The following is a 13693-nucleotide window of genomic DNA, read 5'->3' on the forward strand; positions in this document are numbered from 1 at the left end:
TGTATCTCACCTTGAGGATAGTTAATCACTGGAATAGGTTGCACAGAGAGGTTGTGCCATCTCCATCTCTGATGGTTCTCAAGGTCCATCTGTGTAAAAGCCCTGAGCAACCTGAGCTGATCATGCTTGTGGTTGTGTCACTCTGTGATTCTGAGATGTTTTTTTTGTGGACCAGTTTGTCACCTAGGGCCACAGCTTAGTGATTGCCATGCTTTAAAGCAGCCTCTTGTGCATGGGACTGTAATTAGATTCTTTTTTTTTAATGCCATCTTTTTAAGTATAGTGAAATACATTTTCAAAATAAACATCATCTTCCAAAAGAAATCAGAATGTTAAAATCTCACTTTAAACAGCCCTACCTGTTTCACTGTAAGAGTTTATCAAAGTTATTTGTTATTAAAAGCCTGAGGGGGTTTTACTGAAGGATTTCTTTAAAAGCTTTTTCTCATCTACCTGTTGAAAAATGAATGCCTTAAGAGAAATTTTGAGATTCACTGGATTATTTTAGCCTCTCAACAGTCTGCATTTGCACAGAAAAAGTAATATCAAAACCAACTTCTTGAGAGCAGAGGCAGCATCTTGTGTTCAGCTACTTTTGCGTGTGGTATCTAAAGTCTGCTTGCTCATTATTAGTTAATATTTTCTAAAATCCTTGTGTGTTAAGCCCTCAGGATGTTTATAGCACTTCTTTTCACACAGTGGGGCACTAGCAGTGAGGAAGAAATTCAAGGTCTGTAGCATAACGCATGCCTAGAATGTTCCCTAAGAGGAAGCTTTAAAAAAAAAAAAAAAAAGCCACATTTATTTATTAAGGTTTGTTTCCTTGTGGCAAAGATCAATGTATCCTAATTTACAAGAATTGCTTAAAAGTCAGGGCCAAGAAACTGGAGCCTTGTTTGTTTGCATCATTTCCTTAGCTATTACAATATGTACTGTTTAACATGGGGTTACTTTCTGCACTTGGACTTTGTGGTTTATTTTTAGTCTATATAAGCTCTCGTGGCTAAAGTGTGCTTGTGACAAAAGGCACCAGGGGCTCTCTCTGGGTTGCTTTTTTTGGTGGCTGCAGCACTTGTGCCACTGTTAGCTTAGCAGTTGGGGGACAATAAAAAAATGCTAAAGAGATGTGCCTGGAGTTGTGGAATGAGAAGAAAAAGAGTGGATGAAGCCAAACTGTTGTGGGAATATAGGAAGTGGGTGTGGGCACTGTGTTTTCCTATGGAGTTATTGGTTCTGCTGCAGCAGTCCAGAACCCCCAGCTCTGTGAGATGCAGGTAATGCTTGTGGAGAATCTGTGCAGAACTCATCTTTCTTGTATACATCTAAATGTTCTAGATTTTACGTGACATCTGTAGTTGTTCATAGGTTTTCTTTTATAGTAAAATGGAAGACCCTGCAAAACAAAACAAACGAACAACAAAAAAGCAATGAACCTTACTTGTGAAACCTCTGCAAATTCACTTGGAGGATGGGAGGACCAAACCCTGACAAAAAATGTGCTAAAGGCCTGGCTTCTGTAATAATTCTATTTTGTGAGGGTAGTATGACTCACACCACCTAATGTTCCTATCTCAGTATACAGTTTATTTTTAAGTAAGGCTGTAAAAAACAGTGTTTTTCTGTACCAGTTGTTGCTATGACTTCACAATGTTTCCCTAAATACGCTTGCTCATACTTTCTCACAGCATAGTATTTGGCATATTAAAACCTTAATTCCATCAGTATTTCCTGAGTGCTGTTCGTTTTAATGCTTCTATGGAAAAAAAGGGTAACTCCAGTTATTATGTAGTTCTGACTGAGGAAGAATAAAAGGGTTTTTTTAAAAACCCAGTCACCACAACCTGTTCCTTCATTTAAGAAAATGTTCCTGTGTTTGAGCTTTTCCAATCTTTCCGTGTAACTTTTCAGAGTAAATTTGCAGGAATTATACAGTTCAGGCTGTTTTGTTAAAGGTAAGAGGACACTGTATTATTACTTCAGAACACTTTCATTGTCCTTTTTTTTTTAGCTGTAATTGGAGGGAAAAAATACTGCTAGTGTGGCTTGGGAGAGTGGGATGGGTGACTGGGTGGGATGGGCTGAAACTTTCCTCTAAGTTTATGCTTCAGAGTTTCTTTTTCCAAGTTGCTGAACTCTGCAGCTGTCTGCCAGATCTCTTCCAAATGTCAGTGAGCACTTTGGTAGAAAGATCCTGGTGTAGAGGAGAAAATCTGCCCTAACCCTTCCTGACAACCTCATTCCTGCCTTGGTCCAGTTAGTTGCAGGCTTACTGCAGTTTGGTTTCCTCTTTATACTGCTTTATAGCTGTCTAAAAAAGCATGTGGAAAAATACTCTAGTGTTACCACATATGTAATCTTTGCTTACCTGAATATATTCTAAAAAATGCAAGGGACAAAATTTATCTGGAAAGAACACATTCCATGTAAAGGTGTGCTGTTAGAGAAACTGACAATTGCATAGTGTTTAGACTTTTCCCTCTTGGCTCAGTAAAAGCACAGGTGAAAAAGATGGTTTTTTTGGTAATTACTAATAACATAATTTGAAGATTGTTACACTTATATGTAAAAATAAGTTGCTTCTATATAATTTTCCTTTCTAGTTTGCTGTTTTGTAGAGCCCTTCATATATTTTGGCTGTCTTTTGAAAATAGAATTCTAACAATGGATGTTCCTGTTGTGGTTTTTAGTTCCATATTCAGCATTAAGGTTATGTAAGCTTTTTGTGAATTGCATTACATAAATGAATTGGATGAAAAACTGATAAGGAGAAACATCATCTTCCCAGCCAGAGTAATTTTGTATGTTTGTGCTGTAACTGTCCAAAGAACTATTTTGTTTCAGTAGCTCGGTTTTGTTATGAAGAAGTGCCTATCCTTATGGCATGGTTATTCTCAGTGTATCCCAGAAATGCTAATTTAGTGTTGAATTCTCCTTGCCTGGGAGGCATTCAGTGATGTTTCTCTCAGCAGCTTGTCATAACCACTGGGCAGCAAGGTCAGGTTTGGAGATGTTTTCAGCCTCCTTTTGAAGGAGCCATGGTACTTTAAGAGAAGCAAGATTGACAAGGCATAAAAAGGAGTGGGAGCTTCAGCTTACAGTCTGCTGATAAAACTATTCATCCCACAAGGGGTGGTAAAATCTGTTTACCTGTATGTATCCCTGGTGGTAGTTAGAGATAAACTTGGCAGGAGACATCCAGACAGGGGAACCTGGTGAAATACCTGCAGAGATCAGACAGGGATTTGTGTGTGTGTGTGTGTGTTTGGGGAGGCAGCTGTTCCCTTTCTCTCCTACCTCTTGGTCTCCAGCCCACAAACTGCATTTATGGATGCAAGTGCCGGGATTTTTGTCTCAGTAATGTTTTTGATGTTAATCTTGCATGTTAGCTTAAGGTAACCGTAACCTTTTTCATACCCAGTGATTCATAAAGTCATCTGCTTCCATGAGGATAGATTATATTTTTCTTCCTTGTAGCTGTGTCTATAAAAGTGAAAATGCCTGAATTGTTAAAGTAATGACTTATTTCTAATAAAGCTCAGAATTCAGAGCTGATGGGTTTTCTGTTGGTTTGTTTTGCTAAAATAGAACAATGACAAGAACACATCTATTTTTCTTTACATCAACAAATTTTGGCCTTAAATATTTCCAGTGGGTTTCACTGTATAACAGATTTCCAGTGGAAAAGGAATAGGGATCAGTGCAGGTTATTGTTGCATAGGCAAAGTTCAGCTGATTGTCATACAGAAATGTTTTGAACGTGGAGTAGTTAATGAGTAAGCATCTTGCTGCTCCATCATTTGGTTGGAATAAGAAATTTTATCATTAAATGTGCTCAAGCGTCTAGTGAAATGTGATACAAGCAGATGCATTGAGTGCTTTCTGGATAACCAGTGTCATGATAAGAGCCACAAACTGTGTGGTAGGAGTTTTCTGTTCCAAAATGCCCTGTGTTTGTTTTTATTTGGCATCTCTAGATATCGAAATATTGAATGAAGTTGCTTAACATAACTTTTTTTCCTAACTTCAGAACTCTCCTTCATTAATAATGCTCATAATTTGTTTTTTCTTTTTTTACAGATTCTGAAGGTGTTTAAACTCTGAATACTTACAAGCTCTTCTTACATAACAATGTCTGGCTCGTACGATGATTCTGTTGGAGTAGAAGTTTCTAGTGATAGCTTCTGGGAGGTAATCCAAACATTCTGTTCAATATTTTGATTTTATTTTTTACTCATATTGTAGAAAATCTGATTTCTGTGCACTGTAAATTGTGGAGAAACCTGCAATACAAGACACATTGGTTATTGTGATCTGCAGTAATAGCCTTCAGGGTAGAAATTACGTCTTGGATTTTGACCCATTTCTGTTGAGGGCTCTGATGGGCACAAACTTGAGGATCATCCACTTGGGTAGGGTATGGAATTCAGAAGTGAACCTTTGTCAGTTTTTATAGTCAAGGAAGGCCATGTGTGAGTAACTTTTAAAATGATCAGTGTTAAATCTGAAGTAACTGTTCCAAGCTATTGTAAGTGTACATAAATTACAAGAGTACTGTGTGGATGTACTGCCTGTCTCCTGTTTCTATCTAGATACTAGTATAAACTTTTTTGAGACAAGTTATTATTATCTCAGTTGTTATTATCTCAGTATACATACAGAAAGATAATATAAAGTACTTTGTAATATCAGCAATTTTTGCTGCCCCTATCTAACAGAGACTTTCAGATGCTGTGATAATTTAAGCTTTAAAGAAAGCAAACTCATAAAGCAGAAATACTTTTACAAAAACAAGTCTTTATTTGAGTAAAAAAATACTGACTGTACTCAGTAGAACAAACTTCTTCCATTTGAGAGGGAGCTCTTTTGAGTTTAAATTATAGCAAACGTGAAAATGGCTTGAGGGAACCTGTCTGAATTTACTGGAGACCTATGTTAGACAGCTTGATTTTGGAGACCTGATGTTGTACTTCCTTTGAAATGTAAGCTGTTCTAGACCACTGAAATGTGCTCTTTGTGGTGACAGCATATTACATTTTGATGCAGATATCCCATGTTTTTTCAATATGTTTTCTAAAAGACCTAATGCTAGTGAGCTTGTGGTTGAATAAATAGGTGTACAGTCTTTTGAGGAGACATATTTACTATGATGTTAAATATGTCTGTCTTATTTATAAAGAAGTTCTTCTAAAATCACTGTATTCTAAGCCTTGACCCCTTTTGTTGTAGCAGGGTGCTCTGTAGGATGGCTGCAGACAGGCTGTGGGACCATTTGATGTATAACCACAAAGATTGTTCATGTTAAAATGAGACTTGGAAAGTCATGGTAGTCAGGTGAAATTCCAGGTGACGGGAAAGAGTGAAACATTATACCTGTCTTTAAAAGGGGTATAAAGGAAAACCCTGAGAACTACTGCTCTTGGAGGGGTGTCTCAGCAACCTGAGCAATCTGAGGTATCACACCTGCTTTGAGCAGGGGAATGGGCTACCTGATCTCCAGAGTGTCCTCCCAACCTCAGTTTTACTGTGTGATTTGTTTTATGTTAAGGCAACTTCCAGTGCAGGCTTCCTTTCAAAATAAAATGAGGAGGCAGTCAGGAAAAAAGAATTCTGGAGGGATATTTTGATGTGTGTTGGGATATTTTGATGTGTGTTGTGCATCGTATACTTGGCAGCAGTACATGATTTCTGGCTGACTGTTCTGTACCAAGCTGTTGTCTTCCATCAAATAATCATGTCTGGAAGCATAAAAGCTGGGTGAATAAGAATAAAATTTTTGTAAACTAGGATGATTGTTTGGAAAAATTTGAACTCAAAAGAATTCAATCCAATAAAGAATGATGAGAAATGGCAATTACCTTAAATGAGGGCCTTCAGAAGGTTTGTTTAAATGTATTTGATGCTTATTGTAGGTGGCTTATTTGTGTTTGTGCTATTGGTAACTTATTTTACATAATTTTGTAAGCACTACTACTTAAGTCTGTTTCCTTGGACTTGTGTGTGTATTCTTTCCAAAAGGTCAGGATTGCAGGCTGTTTCATAAGCAATGTGATTAGACTAATGTATAATGCATGACCATACCTTTCTTTATCCTTGGATAAGGAAATGTTAGACTTCTGTATAGCAATCACTTGCTTTCCTTATAGGTTTTTCTGTGCTTTCTCTTTTTTTATGTATAACCACAAATGCTGTTCTTGTTAAAATGAGACTTGGAGAACCATGGCAATCAGGTGAAATTCCAGGTGGCAGGAAAGAATGAAACATTGTACCTGTCTTTAGAAGGGGTGGGAAAGAGGAATCTGGGAACTACTGAGCTGTCAAACTCACCTCTCTGCCTGGGAAGATCATAGGACAGACTCTCTTAGAAGCTTTGGTAAGGCACAAGGAGGACAGGGAGGTGATTTGAGACAACCAAGGGCAAATCTTGCATGACCAACCTCGTGGCCTTTTCCAGTGAGCAGCTCCATCAGTGGGCAAGAGAAAGGGTACAGGTGTCATTTATGGGGATTGCTGTAAAGCCTTTGACGTGGTCCCCCACAACAGCCTTCTCTCCAAATTGGCAGCCATGGATTCTGTGGGTGGATTGCTGAATGCAAAAGGAATTACTAGGGTTGTTGCATCCAGAGGGAAGCAGTCAGTGTCTCAGAATCCCAGTGGACATCAGTTACAAGTGGTGTCCCTCAGGGGTCCATACTGGGACTAGAGTTATTAAATACCTTCATTAACAGCATAGAGGGATCAAGGGCACCCTCAGCAGCTTTGCAGGTGACACCAAGCTGAGGGTGCAGTGACAATCCAGAAGGACCTGGATAAGCTGAGCAGTTGCCCATGGGAATCTCATGAGGTTTAACCAGACCTGGTGCTGCCCCTGTCTGGCACATCCCTGTGTGTGATGGATCCAGGCTGGGGATGAGCAGAGGGAGCAGCCCTGGCAGAAGGACTTGGGGGTGCTGTGGGTCAGAGCTGGCCCTGCCCCAACCCAGAGCCCCCCTGTGCTGGGCTGCACCCAGAGCCCCAGGGCAGCAGGGCAGGGGGGATTCTGCCCCTCTGCCCCACTCTGCTGAGACCCCCCTGCAGGGCTGCATCCAGCCCTGGGATCCCAGCACAGCAAGGACAGGGAGCTGCTGGAGCCAGGCCAGAGCAGGGACACCAAGGGGAGCAGAGGGATGGAGCAGCTCTGCTGGGAGGAAAGGCTGAGGGAATTGGGATTGTTCAGCCTGGAGAAGTTCTGGGGTGACCTCATTGTGGCCTTGCAGTGCCTGAAGGGAACCCACAGGGAAGGTGGAGAGAGACTCTTGACAAGGGCCTGCAGTGACAGGATAAGGGGAAATGACTTCCCACTGACAGAGAGCAGGTTTAGATTGGGTATTCGGAAAAAAAATTCTTCCTTGTGAGGGTGGGAAGGCCCTGACACAGTTTGCCCAGAGAAGCTGTGGCTACCCCATCCCTGTCAGTGTTCAAGGTTGGATGGGGCTCTGAGCAAGCTGGGATAGTGGAAGGTGTCCCTGGCCATGGCAGAGGGTTGGAACTGGATATCTTTAACATCCCTTCCAACCCAAGCCAGTCCATGATACTTCTGTTTTGGAGTCATCTATCCAAACTAAATTTGACTGCTATTTAGTCTAATACTCATCCTGTTTTATATGTTCTGAATTGGCTGGTTTGTTTCTGAAGACTGCAACTTTGAATTGTGGCTTAATCTTTCTCAAAAGCATTAAACAGCTTTGATCAATATGTTTTGTTTGATTTGATTAGAAAAGATGTGGTGCCTCTGGAACGCCAGCTGAGTGCTTCATGCCTCATGTCACAGGAAATAAAGAACTCCTCATCAGTTTGGAAGTTGTTTTGTTACTACAGATTCTGACATTTATATTCTTGTTAGAGGTTTTTTCAAGATTTTTGACACAGTAAGTTTTTTCTTTGTTTTTAAAGTCAGCTTGCAGTTTGTTAAAACCCACCTTGATATGTGTTACTGCCACAGCTGAATGTATTTGAACTTGGCTGTGGCACAGAAGTGTCAGTTGGGCAGGGTGAGCTTTTAAGTTAGTTCCCTTGCCCTCCAAAATAGCTCAGATTTATTTACCTTTGAACTGTGCTGCTAAGCCCATCTTTTTCTTAAAGGCATTAGGAAGGAGTGAAGTGGCTGGCTGTGGGTCCTAGCTGAAAAAATGACTGTTAAAGCTGATTTTTTTGCTCGCTGTATATCCATTGAAATTAAAACACTTTTAGTTGTTGAAAGTTGGTTGTTCTGTTGAGCTGATGGAACTGTACCTAATCAAATCTTGGTAAGTGAACTTCAAAGCTCTTGCCATTGCTGTTGACAGAAATTTCATTGTCTTTAGGACATGAAACACTTTATTCTCCATCAGTTTGCTGACTCTAGAAGGGTTTGGTTTCTTTTGGAACTGTCATTGCCTTTTCTATGGTTTCTTACTAAAAATTGTGAATCTGGAGTCTGTAGTTGCCTGGTGGTAGATTTACTACTCTAACTTTGTCTGGTTGCATATGCTCAGACTGTCCATGGAGCAGTTCAATGCAGGTTACTTCATCTGTTAAGCTTTTTTTATTAAGTTGGTATTTCAATGCTGTTCATGGAAATTTCCAGATCTGGCGCTGAGAGTTACGTTCAGTGCTGGAAATACAATCCGAATAGTAACTTTTTTCCTCTAAAGGTTAGTAATTTTTATTACAACACAGATAGTTATCAGGTTCTGATTTGTGGTTGGGAAATTGCTATCTTGTTGAAAGGGAATTGGAGAGGTTGCTGTTTGAGCTTGTGTTCATGGTGATGGTTTACTGTAGATCTGGCAGTCAAAAAATGTGGGTAGGTCAAGGCTTAGGCAGGGGTATCTTGTATCAGAGCAGCTGATAGGAGTGAAAAAAAGCAGGCTTTCAGAATTGTACGTGTTTGTTAAGTGTGCCAAAGAAATAGCAGCAGCTTTCATAATTAAATCGGGTTTTTTTGTCTTTAGTAAACCCAAGAAACTACTTTAAGGCTTTTTGTCTTCTAGCAGGATGACAAATCCTTTTCAGTAGAACAAATCTTTTTCTTTTCCTCTAATTTCTTTAGGTGTGTAGTCAATAAAAGTACTTTTGGAGTCAGAGAATTTCCTACATGTTTTAATATAGCTTGCTTAGAGAACAAAGAATTGCAAAATACTAAGAAAATACTTTCTGAAGGGTAATTCCCACAATAGCACTGGAGGATTTAATCAAAGTTTCAGTTGTAGTAGTGTCTTAAATTACCTAAGAGATGGAAATTTCACTCTCCTAATTTATTTTTCTGTCAAGCCTCAATGTACCTTGATCTGTCTGGTTAAGCTCAGAGACTGAGGAATCTTGTTGATATGCTCCAAGAAGAGATTCCTTCATTTGTGTTACTCAGATGACAAGGATGATGTGCTCTTGGTAATCAAAGGTTGTTCCTGATAGCCTGGAGCAGGGAGACAGCAGCTTTTCCAAGGGAAAAGTTTGAAAGCCTTTCTATTTCTTTCTCATCTATCATACGGAGTTTAAGCATTTGCATGACTGCTGTAAATGCATCATAATCATTTAGAGCACTTTCTGCATCCAAAAACAGACCGTGGCAAAACTGGTTAGTTCCAGCATTGTGTTGCATTAGCTAAACATGAAGTAGGCATGAGACCTATTGGCCTTGTCCTACTGGAGTAGTTTTGGAATGTCTGTGAAAGAATTTTTTGTATTAATAATTAACAAAACACACCATGAAGTTTTCTTTCTGTTTATTAAGCTCCAGCCTTATGCTGGCAATCACTGTCAGGGATATATTAAAAGAAAAATGCCTTGGGCAAGATGAGAGCAATGCTCTTGTTCAGTTACATACCTGTGGAGGTAAGAAAGCCAATGAGTGAGTGTTCCTAGAGATGAAAGTGGAAGCGTATGCATATCTTGCAAGGTAAGACATCAAAAGGAGCAGGTACCCTGCCTGTAGAGGCACTTCTTTTAAATGAGCTCTAGGTCCCTCTGAGTCTGTGTGCTTCTTATCTCCCTGACTTTCTGCTAACATCAGCAACATGGAGCCCATTTATTGCAGGGGTGTTTCAAACACCTACTTACCCAGACAGAAATAGTCACTGAACAGCTGCTAAACCTGCAGCTGGGATTATTTTAGCCTTGTGAGTGATTCCCTTGGAGGACAGGACCTGGTGTGCATTCTGAAGTGCTGAACACAGGGCTTTTGTTGCATTCTGAAGGATTTGTTGAAAATCCATTAGCAATATAAGACTTTCAACCTCTCAAAGTGGAAATTGATCCCCTGTGCAGTATGGATTAATTAAATTTGGCCTCTGTTTGCATTGCCATTGTTCCCTGCCCCCTCCTAACCACATTAAAAAAACAACAAAACAAACCAGTAAAAAAACCCCTACCCAAAACACAAACCCCAACCAACCAAAGCAAGGCCCAAATGCAGCACTCTGGATAAAAAATATATGGGCTTTGCAATAGTAGATTCCTGTCACATAGTAGTTTTTTAAATCTCCTCCTAACTTTGAGCAATGGAATATTTTTCATTTATATTGCTGGGGTTTGCTTTACTGGTGTATTTGGCCTAAGATTTGGTGTGTTTAAGAACTTCCTACATTTTTCTTTTAACTAGGGGTGAATTTATATGTATAAACATAAACTAACACAGAGCTAGTTCTCATAGGTACTTGGACTATATGTGCTAATTATGCACCAAGATAATTATTCTTATTTATAAAAAACATGCAGTGGTTGTAGATGTTAATGCTGGTTGAAATGTTTGGAAACTTCCCGTTTGACATAGCTGGAAAAAAATTTTACTCATGGTTAAATGGAATGCTGGAAATAGTGTGTGTCCCTGTTCTGGCTATTGGTATGTGTGGGTTTGACTATGAACCTTTAAAGCTTATTACTCTGTTTCATGCCTAGGAGTATTTGTCCCTAAAAATACCCTGTTGACTTTCTTTTGAATGGTTCCAGTTCATAAAGACTGATTTGTTATGAATAAGGTCTGCAAGCTTGGAAAAGGAGTTGACATCAAATCTATCTTCAGGCATATGAAACTCCTGAAGTAGTTGTGGCATAATGTTCGTCGTGGTATGCTGAAATTACCTAACAGGAGTTTAGCAATAGCTAAATGTTTGTCACCTTCTGGGCTGCTAACAAATGAAAATATTCTTTTTTCTCTCAGTGTACAAGAAAAACCTGCAAGGTGTGTTTAACACTCTAGGCTTTTGTGCTGCTCTATGAATTTGCCTTAAAATAAGAGTCTTAACAGTTGAGGTGAAGGAGCCTACATAATTTAAGACCCTCCCTTTGTGTTTAGTGCTGTGAAATTGTAGAATAATGAGGTTGTGAATTCTTAGATAAATTCCCACTAAGGATCCTATCCGTGGCAGTGCTTAGCTACCTTGGGAAAAGACAAGCTGCCTGCACTGCCAGCTACAGGATGATCAATGCCTCATCACAGGGTGCCTCTGTGGTTTTTTTTCCTGGACGTTTCAGATTCCCTAAATCTTAGATTTGGCAGAGGATTTGAGGTGACATTGCTGTGCTGTGCCTGAGAGGAACTTATAAAATTAGAAGGAATGCTTTCTTGGTTAAGCTAAATGGAGACTTGACAGTATCTATAGTGCCTGTAGGAGATAAATGGGGCAAAAAAGGATCAACTGAGAATTATTAGTAGCAAAGCTCAGTATTTTTTGCAGCAGAAAAGGGTTAAAACTGATGTTTAATTCAAAATAGAACAGGTAGAGAGAGTGACACAAAACTGTGAATCACAATTTTCCCAGAATGAACTGATTGCACATCAAAAAAGTGACCATTATAATGGTATTTTTAAGAAAGAAAGTCTTGGTTACTTCCTTTTGAAGTGTTTCTGACAGCTAAGGGTAAACAGCAACTGAATTTGATACCATGTAATAAACTGTCTCTTTCAGATGGATGTAGTGTTGGTGCTAAAATGAAAGTGGGCTGTAGTTTTTAAATATATGTTTTTCTACTTGAAATAATAAGAAAGTTTGTAATCTTACCATTTACTTTTCTGAAACAAATATTTTATGTGTAGGACATGAAGACTTAGAACTTTATGTCATAACTTCATTGATGTCTTCGTTGTCTGCTGTCTGTTTAGCAAGAAATAGTGCAATGCTCAAAATGATCAGGAAATTATTCCAACTAGCAAAATCATGTATGCTCGTGTACTGTACAGGGCTAAAATTGAGAAACCTGAAAATTGCTAGGTATTATGTAAAATAGCTCTGACTGAAACAAAGAAGCACAAGATTTTTTTGCTTGTGTTGTTCCTGGTCAGTTGCTATGAATAAAAGAATTCTTCATTTTTAATTTGCTCAAATATTTATGGAGGGGAAGGGGGAAGTCTTGCAGAATGTTTGCCATTTACCTCAGAAATTGGAGAAAAGAGTCATGAATAAACAATGTACAAGATCATGTTTTTCAGAGTTCAGGCTGTCTTGAGGGTGTTTCTAGGTTTTTCATTTATTGTTTTAACTTCTTTGCAGCTGTTCTATCCTTCACAACCTAAAGACTGAAATTCTTTTCCCTTTACTTGGCTCTGTGGCCTAAGGGCTTTATGTCCAACAGTGACAAGCTGCACATTCCACATCTCTAAAATGTGTCATTGCAGTGTCCCGAACTTAAAATGCAATTTTTAAAAGAAACCACTTGATTTTCAAAATGTTACATGCCAAGTTATATAACTAATGTTCTTTGTCATAGAACACAATAAAAATGCTGTATTTCCAAAATTCTAGCGTTCCTTGTAGGACAAATTTCAGTGTAAAAGGCTTTACAATACCAGGTAATTTTCTAGTATTGTGGGCCTGGTTGCTCTTTATACTGACTCTAAACTGTGATGCTGAGTTCCTTCAGTCCTCCTGTGAGGAAGAGGAGGAGGAGGAGGTGGGTGAATTGTCTGTGATGTGCATGCAGCTCTTTAAAGGTGCCCTTGTGTGACAACAGTGAATGGTCACAGGTCAGTCAGTTCTCTGAATACCTGCCTGAAATTTGGCAGCTGCTAGATGTTACCATGAGGTTAGGTTGCTCAGAATGAAAAGATTAAATATACCACAAGGCAACCAGATCTCATACCATTCAATATTACCATTTAAAATGCTAATTTAATAGTGAGAATTTATGAAAGGAAATTTTTGTGCTACAGACGTAAATCCCTGGGCACAAAACTGGAGACACAAATTGATGCTGATATAAGGCTTCAGTAGTGGTGCCAAGCTAACATAACGTGCTTTGAAAGTCTGCTTGACTGTGAACCTACAGCTGGAGTAATTTTGAGCAGATGAATGATTTGTCTTTCATTACAAAGACTGTAGATATTCTTGGAGGTATTTAATTTCCTTAACACTTTGATTATGTATGTATAACTGCCTTCTTCACCATTTCAATTTCTCCTGAAAATAGAAGGTTATTTTTCATGCTTTCTTGGTAGTAGATGCAATCAGTTAACTTGGATGGATTGACTCTCTCTGGTAGCTTCTTATCTTCAGTTATATTGTGGCTTATGTTTAAGTGGGCAGGGGATGTGTGTGTGCATTTGTTTACGTGATTTAGACAAATCAGTGACTGCTAACTAATGCCTTACTTAGATGCTAACTAAATTCCTTTGATCTGTTGAAGTGGATCTAGTCCAAACCAAAAAACATGCTCAGATGAATTCTTTGAAGCCACTAAGAGA

General features: G+C 39.1%; 1 protein-coding gene across 6 annotated transcripts in view; it reads left to right on the forward strand.

Annotated features, from left to right (window-relative positions):
• Positions 1–13693, forward strand: part of PACSIN2 (protein kinase C and casein kinase substrate in neurons 2) — a 51168-nt gene that overhangs the window by 21414 nt on the left and 16061 nt on the right. For all 6 annotated transcript variants that reach the window (XM_002192680.6, XM_072923707.1, XM_012569305.5 and 3 more), the window contains exon 2: positions 4078–4188. In XM_002192680.6, coding sequence (XP_002192716.1) covers positions 4129–4188 — 60 coding nt within the window. In that variant the 5' untranslated portion in view covers positions 4078–4128. The remainder of the gene's footprint in view (positions 1–4077; positions 4189–13693) is intronic.

The sequence above is a fragment of the Taeniopygia guttata genome, chromosome 1A, assembly GCF_048771995.1.
Source record: "Taeniopygia guttata chromosome 1A, bTaeGut7.mat, whole genome shotgun sequence".
NCBI lineage: Eukaryota > Metazoa > Chordata > Aves > Passeriformes > Estrildidae > Taeniopygia > Taeniopygia guttata.